Genomic DNA, 8046 nt, shown 5'->3' with positions numbered 1-8046 from the left:
TAAGAAATTAAAGATATATATTTAGTAGCCGGAGGTATTTGGTATACACAACGTGACTAAGATTCACTAAATCCATCATGATGACACACTTCCCTTTACCGCTGCGCAGTGGGGATATCTGTAGGGTTGTGTAATACACCGCTCAGGTCATTAGACAGGTGAGATTGTTATACTGTGCGCCAGGGAACGGTGCAGCGCAAATGCCAGCTAGCATTATCAATCGAATGCAATTTGACTAATGCAACAGAGCCGCAGGTTAAAGGTAAAGAGGGGAGGCCTGCACACAAGGTCTCTGAGGTGAAAAACAAATCTTATGCAACAAGACATCCATAAATCTGAACACCAAACATATTTATGGACATAACCACAAGAGGGTCATCGTATTTAGGCGAGTTGATGTCAAAAGAAAGACCGGATCAAAGTTGCAAAGGCAAAAACACGACTTTGACCTGAAAACCTGTTTTCGTGAGACAGTTGTCTTTCAGCTCCCGGGAGAGCAAAAGTCACGGCGCTACATCAAACGCTCGCGCTTCAAAGGTCACTCCCCCCACCGGGGCGGATCTGGCCAATCAAACCTCAAAGAGGAGTCCTGGTGTCACCGCCGCACCAATAATCCGAGGGGTGATGGGTTCCTTTCTAAAGGTCAGGCTTTGGTGAGGGGGCAAGACACAGTGGGCGAGTTACCACATACGGGTCAAACGCGCTCGCAGACAAAACCGAGCAGCTCTCATAAAAATTCCAGCCGAATAGTTGGCAGATGACTTGAGAATTCCATCAGTGGGAAACGAGGAGGTCGGAGGACAATCGTGACATGCGATACAAACAGAGACAAGACAAGGGCAGGTTCAAAAGGATAATAGTCTAAAAATACAGAGGATATTTTAAATGTACTGTATAAAGCTCTAACGCACCATCTCTACTGTGTATCATAAAACATCCTCTAAGTATTTTTTTTAGAAATTCAAAAGAGCAGGAAAGATTTTAGGTTTTCTTTTTAACGTTCTATTCATCAAATAATCCTGATTATCACAAATAAATATTGAGCAGCAGAACTGTTTTCAACGTTAAGCACTAAATCAGCTTATTAGAATGATTTCTGAAGGATCATGTGACACTGAAGACTGGAGAAATTATGCTGAAAATTCAGATTTGCCATCAAAGAAATAAACTACATTTTAAAATATAGTCAAATAGAAACCAGTTCACCAACTTAAATTTAATAAAATATTTAAAACTATTTTACAATATCACTTTTTTCATTTTTTTTCAAACTAATAAAAAAGTAACATTATACCAAACCCAAACACTAACTGTAAATATAAATAATAATAACTATTATTATTACTAATTGTTTATTATTATTATTATTATTATTATTATTATTATTACTATTACTACTAGTGTACATATAAATCCTTAGCTAGATTTTTTGGAAAAAGTGCTAAAATCCTGTCAGAACTAAAATATAAATAACAACAATAATTATTATTATTTTTCAGAATAATCATAATAAAACTTTTATTATTCTTATTCTTATTATTATTATTGTTGTTGTTGTTGTTATTAATTTAAAGACATATTTCAGTTCTGTCAGGAACTATTTGTGTTTTTTCGGAATAATAAATATATCATATTATTATTATTATTATTATTATTATTGTGTAAATAAATAAAAATACATACATAAAAAAAATAATAATAATAATAATAATTATTATTATTATTATTGAAACATTTCAGCTCTGTCAGGACCATTTTTTAGAATAATAATTATAATCATTATTATTATTATTATTATTAAGTAAATGAATAATTAAATAAAAATACATACAAAGAATAATAATTATTATTATTATTAATAATTAAAAAACATTTTAATCAGCGCCGATAGCTATGTGGGCAGCGTGTTGACATACAGCGCCGTTGCGCTCCGGGCGTCCCGTGTTCGAATCCCGACTCGAGGACCTTTCCCGACCCCGCCCCCTATCTCTCTCCCACTTCGCTTCCTGTCATATCTGATCTGTCCCATCATAGTAAAGGCAAAAATGTTTTGAAATCTATCAGGTTTGAAATCTCACAGATTTAAAAAAGTTCCAGACTCAAATGCAATAAAACAATTAAATGCCCATGAAGGTGCTTGACAAAAGTCAAATCTACATGGTGCTATTTGCATACAATGAAAAACTACAATGAGAATTTGCGTAACGGAGTGATAAGGAATGCCCTGCTGGAAAGCGGGGGTGGTGGAACCTAAAAATGTGGACGTTGATACCATGATGCAAACTAATACTGGCCATTATCAAACAAATGTGTGAATGCAAATCCATACCAGAGACAACATCTGTGAAAGCAGAAACACAAATAACAGCCATTCTTTGTACTAAAATTGATGAAAAACAACTGCTTTAGAGAATAACAGCACATATAGCACATATATTCTAAACGAGCCGCATAATTTGACATACAGTGCCTTGCAAAAGTATTCATACCCCTTCATTTTTTTTCACATTTTGTTTTGTTGCAGCATTATGTTAAACTGCTTTAAATTACTTTTTTCCCCCCACATTAATCTACATCTCATACACCATAATGACAAAGCACAAAACAGGATTGTAACAACTTTGCAAATTTATTAGAAATAAAAAACTGAAAAGATCCCGTTGCGTAAGTATTCATACCCTTTCTGGGACACTCGAAATTTAGCTCAGGAGCATTCATATTGCTTCTAGATGTTACTACACTTTGAGTGGAGTTAAACTGTGGCAAATTCACTTGAATGAGTATGATTTAGAAAGGCACACACCTCTCAGAAAAGGTCTAACAGCTGAAAATGCATATCAGAGCAAAAACCAAGTCCTGAGGTCAAGATAACTGCCTGTAGAGCTCAGTGACAGACTTGCGTTAAGGCAATGATCTAGGGAAGAGTTCAGAAAAAAATCTGCTGCATTGAAGGTTCACAGAAGCATTATCCATAACGGAAGACGATTGGAACAACTAGGACTCTGCAAAATGTCTGCCAGCCCCCATCCAAGCTGACAGAGCTTGAGAGGTGAAAAGGTGAGGCAAAGAATGGCAGATAATTGCCAAATGCAGATGTGCAAAGCTTGTCACATCATACCCAAAAAGACTTGAGGCTGTAAAGGTGCTTCAACTATGTACTGAGTTAAGGGTATGAATACTTATGCAATGCACTTATTTCAGTGTTTTATTTTCAATAAATTTGTAAAATTTTCAAATCTGGTTTTAGCGTTGCCATTATTATGGTGTACGGAGTGTAAACTGGGGAAAAACTAATTCAAAGCAGTTTAACATAATGCTGCAACAAAACAAAATGTGAAAAAACGAAGGGGTATGAATACTTTTGCAAGGCACTGTACAGCTCTTCTTTTCTATTCAAAGACCAAACTGTAATTACTTCAAAGCCTCTCAAAACAAAAGCAGAGATTTTTCCTTTTTGGGTAGCAAACGAATCGTTCTGATAAGTAAGATTCCCTGTGGTTTTCCCAAAAGACCAGTCTTACCAAAGAGCTAGAAAAACAAACCCTGAATCTGATGCGTAATACCTTTGCAACACTCGTCCAACACGCGTAGGCTTGTTTTATGCCGTTACGTAACCTACATCCATACAGCACCAAGCAAAGCCTGATGGGATGACACAGCCTAGACCGGAATGCTCTGTTCTGGAGTTTTTATTGCTAAGCCTGACGATTCATCCTCAAATCACAGTAAAAACCCACGAGGTACGTCGACAGGCCTTTGCCTTCAATCCTACAGTCTGCACTCATCTCCTATGCCCGGTTATCCGTGTTTGTACATGCTCACAGGAGTACGTTCAGGCTTGTCTTTGCATGAATCCAGCTTTACTGAGTATCACAGCGTAGCGGGGGAAATCCAACCCTATGATGTTGAAAGAGTAACTAGTCATTTCTACAGAAAAGAGCTAAAACCAAACGATCTTCAGCATCAGTCAGAGGGACAGAGGCCGCGTGTGGCGGAGGATGCACTCTGTAAACTTCCTGTCTGAGGTCATGTGTTATGTTTCAGATGATTTACGCCAAGCTGGCACCTTAAAAGGAAGTTCAAGTGAGACAGAGGCGTTTAGAAATGAAGAAAGTGAGGGGATATGTGAATTTAGAGGCAACAGAGTCAGTAAACACCCTTACTGTATGAAAAGAGATTAGCCATCATAACTGATATCATTTATGTACTGATGTCTCAAAAGTGGCATAAAAGATGAATCTAAATAAATAACATCTAAAAAACACTAAGGACTTAGTGTAAAAAATTAAATGCTGCAGAAATCTTAAAGTAAGATTTAAAAGAAAAGAAGTGAAATAAAAGTTAAGATTAAAAGAATAAAAACACTAAAAGGACTTGTAAAAAAAGAGAAAATTATGTAAAAAAAAAAATAAATAAATAAAGTGCACATTTGTACAATAGATACAAAAAAAAAAAAAAAAAAAAAAAATGAAAATAAAAATAAAAATAAAAATAAAAATTCCCTACTATCTATGGGGTGGAAAATGGTCTTGTGAGACTAAACTATGACTAAAAACATTAAAAGAACTTGAAAAAAGAAATCCTGTAATAAATGTAAAATAATAATTAATAATAATAATAATAATAATAATTATTATTATTACAATTTCAGATTTTTAAAACATATACAAAAAAAGAACCCCCTGCTACTACCCATGTGTCAGAAAATGGTCTATAAATAATAATAAAAAAAGAAAAGAAAAAAAAAATAAATAAATAATAATAATAATAATAATAATAATAATTAAAAAATCCTATGGGTCAGAAAATATTCTTGTGAAACTAAACAATGATTAAAAACACTAAGACTTGGTGTTAAAAATGAAAATAGTGTAAAAATACAATTAATAACAAAACTGCACATTTCTAAAACAGATATGAAACAAAATAAACTTCAAAGAAATAAAATAAAATAAAATAAAATAAATTCTCTACTATGGAAAATGGTCTTCTTAGACTAAACTATGACTGAAAACATTAAAAGAACTTAAAAAATGAAATCCTGTAAAAAAAATAATAATAAAAAAAATAATTACAAAAGAAAATTCACATTTCTAAAACATATATGACAAAAAATTAGAGAAAATAATCCCCTGCTACTACCTATGTGTCAGAAAACAGTCTATAAATAAAATAAATAAATTAAAAATTAAATTAAATTAAATTAAATTCCCTACTATCCATGGGGCATAAAAATAATCTTAAACTATGATTAAAATCATGTCACGTTTCTGAAAAAAGATATGATATATGCATCACAAAATGGTCTATTAACAATTAAAATAAGATAAGATCAAATAAAATAAGATAAAATGAAATTAAATAAAATGAAAATATGACTAATAACATTAAAATAACAAAAAGAATCAACTGCCACTACCTATGTGTCAGAAAATGGTCTATTAAAATAAAATCAAAGAATACCCTACTATCTGTAGCGGAGAAAATGGTTTAAAACAAAACTACAACCAAAAACACTATAAGGACTTGGTGTAAAAAAAAAAGGGCCATGTTTCTAAATCAGAAATAAAATCTAATCCACAGTATCTAGGAGCAGAACACTATAAGAACTCAAAAAATGCAGCAAAAAAAGGATAAATCAATAAATCAATGAATGAATACAACTTATAGGCACATTAGGCCATGTTTCTAAATCAGATTTATAACGCACATAAAAAATTCTAAGGGGTCTTGTAAAACTCAATTACAATTAAAAAGCTTGACTAACACAATAAGTACTTGTATATAAAATATGGCCCCTTTGGGGGCACCTTAGGCTATATTTCCAAAGCAAATTCAATTTAAAAAGCAATTGAATTGATGACGCAAACTGGTTTTTGAAAGGCTAGAGAGGCTGTACAGAGGAAGCAGCAGCATTACTGACCAGTATGTCAACGCTCTCCCGCCGCGGCAGGGACCCGTGCTCTGGCCTCTCACTGCCCGGTGTGAGGATGTAGACGCTGCCCCCTACTGACGGCTTCATGTTGGGGAGACTGAGAGAACGCAGATCCTTCACGCTCTGCTCCACCTTCAGCTCATCGCCGGGTCGAGCTAGAGAAAAAAAAAAAAAACACAGTAATATATAACTTGTGCTCAAAAAACAACATCTTACACATACTCTTTTTATTACTGTAAGAATTATATGAAATAAAGTCATATAGGTGAATAAATAAAGTTGTTATTTAGGAAACATGAATTTTGTTCAACACTTTATAATGTTTATCATTTACGTTTACATGCATATGCAAAAAAAAAAAAAAAAAGAGGTCTGTTTACTTTTTAAGGGGTGAAAAATGATCTTGTAAAACTAAAGACCAAAAACACTGAGGATGTGAGGTAAAAAATAAAATGCTACAAATTTTTTAAAAGTAATTAAAAACAATGCACATTAGCACATTAGGCTGTTTGTGTAAAAATAAAATAAAATACTATTAAATTAAAAACAAAAAAACATTCAAATAAAATTAAACAACATACAAATAAAACAAACAAATAAATAAATAAATAAATAAATGACTTCAAATATCAAATCTTAAATTAATATTAGAATAAAATTAATATTATCATATATTTTTACTTTAGTAAAAACAGTGGCACACATGGCTTTTCGCTTTTACAATATAATAATTGATTATTACCACTGTTATTATGATCATTATCATAATCAGCATTATTATTATGCTGTTGTTAATTTTTTTAAATAAATATTTTTTTAAATATGAAATGTAAAAAACAAACAATTAAATTAAATTAAAAACATGAAAAAATAAATTTAACAAGAAATAAAATAAAATTACCTGATAAAACAAAATAAATATATATATTAAATTTTATTACAATGACAAAAAGTATATTATATTATATTATATTATTATATTATATTATATTATATTTTCCAATGGCGCACATGGCTTTTTGCTTTTTAAGACACTATTTTAAATATTTCAATTAATAAATTAAATTAATTATCATTACGTCGCTTTATTTTTTAAACTGTTAAATTAAATTTAATCTAAAAACATTTTAAAAATTCAATAAAATCAGATGACTTCAAATATCAATCCTAAAGAAATGTAGCTAGAAAATGGGAAAAAGTATATTATATTATATTATAATATAATATAATATTTTCTTGTGGCACACATGACTTTTTGCTTTTTTTAAGACACTATTTTAAATATGACATTCCAACATTTCAATGAATTGATTATTATTATTATCATCATCATCATTATTATGCTGTTACTGCTAAATTAAATGTAAAAAAAGTACAATTAAATTAAAAACACAAAATATATTTTTAAAAACAAAACAAGTACAAATACTTCAATTCAAAAGTTTTTTTACATATAGAAGTCTCAAATTAGCAATAGTTTGTTTACTATCTAAGAAGTGAAAAATGTAAATAAAAATATTAAACATAAATACTTTAATAAATGAATTAATTAAAAAGATTAAATTTAAACTAAAATAAAGAAAAATACTTACAATACTCTCGATTACTATTTGTCAGGAATATCTTAATACATTCATTAGCACTAAATATGCTTAAATCCTTTGTTAGTATGATTAAAAAGCAAAAGAAGGTCTTTAACAGAGCAGATTTTCAGCATGAATGAAACTTCAGTCTGGCTGCTAATGTTCCAATCATTTTAACGCTAACCCCTGGTTTCATTCTCACGTCACTGGCTGTGCATTACGCAAGCAGCCGTCAAGCACCTGTGGGATGCCTGTGTCGGCGTTTGTTTGCGTTATCTGATTAAAGACGTGGGAATAGGGATTTGTAAAGACAGGCACACGGCTGTATACTCGTGAAAAGCGTTGTGTGAATCCAGTTGAAGAAACAGCATGTGCTCCTTTAGAAGTATAACAACTGTAATAAAGTAATTGGTCACACCTCATTTCCTGAAAAACTGTCTGGTTCTGTGAACATAATGACTGCTGTGTTGTGTAATATAGATTTATGGTATTTGTTCTGAATTATAAGGTTGCAAAGTTTGATAACAC

At 31.4% G+C, this 8046-nt stretch overlaps 1 protein-coding gene across 3 annotated transcripts in view; it reads right to left on the bottom strand.

Annotated features, from left to right (window-relative positions):
* The window catches only part of LOC141290946 (pleckstrin homology domain-containing family G member 5-like), a 170865-nt gene that overhangs the window by 26847 nt on the left and 135972 nt on the right, over positions 1–8046 (bottom strand). For all 3 annotated transcript variants that reach the window (XM_073823096.1, XM_073823097.1, XM_073823098.1), the window contains one exon: positions 5924–6090. In XM_073823096.1, the coding sequence (XP_073679197.1) occupies positions 5924–6090 (167 nt within the window). The remainder of the gene's footprint in view (positions 1–5923; positions 6091–8046) is intronic.

The sequence above is a fragment of the Garra rufa genome, chromosome 18 (assembly GCF_049309525.1).
Source record: "Garra rufa chromosome 18, GarRuf1.0, whole genome shotgun sequence".
NCBI lineage: Eukaryota > Metazoa > Chordata > Actinopteri > Cypriniformes > Cyprinidae > Garra > Garra rufa.
Note: the sequence above shows the minus strand (reverse complement) of the source record. Positions and strands in the feature narration are given on the sequence as shown.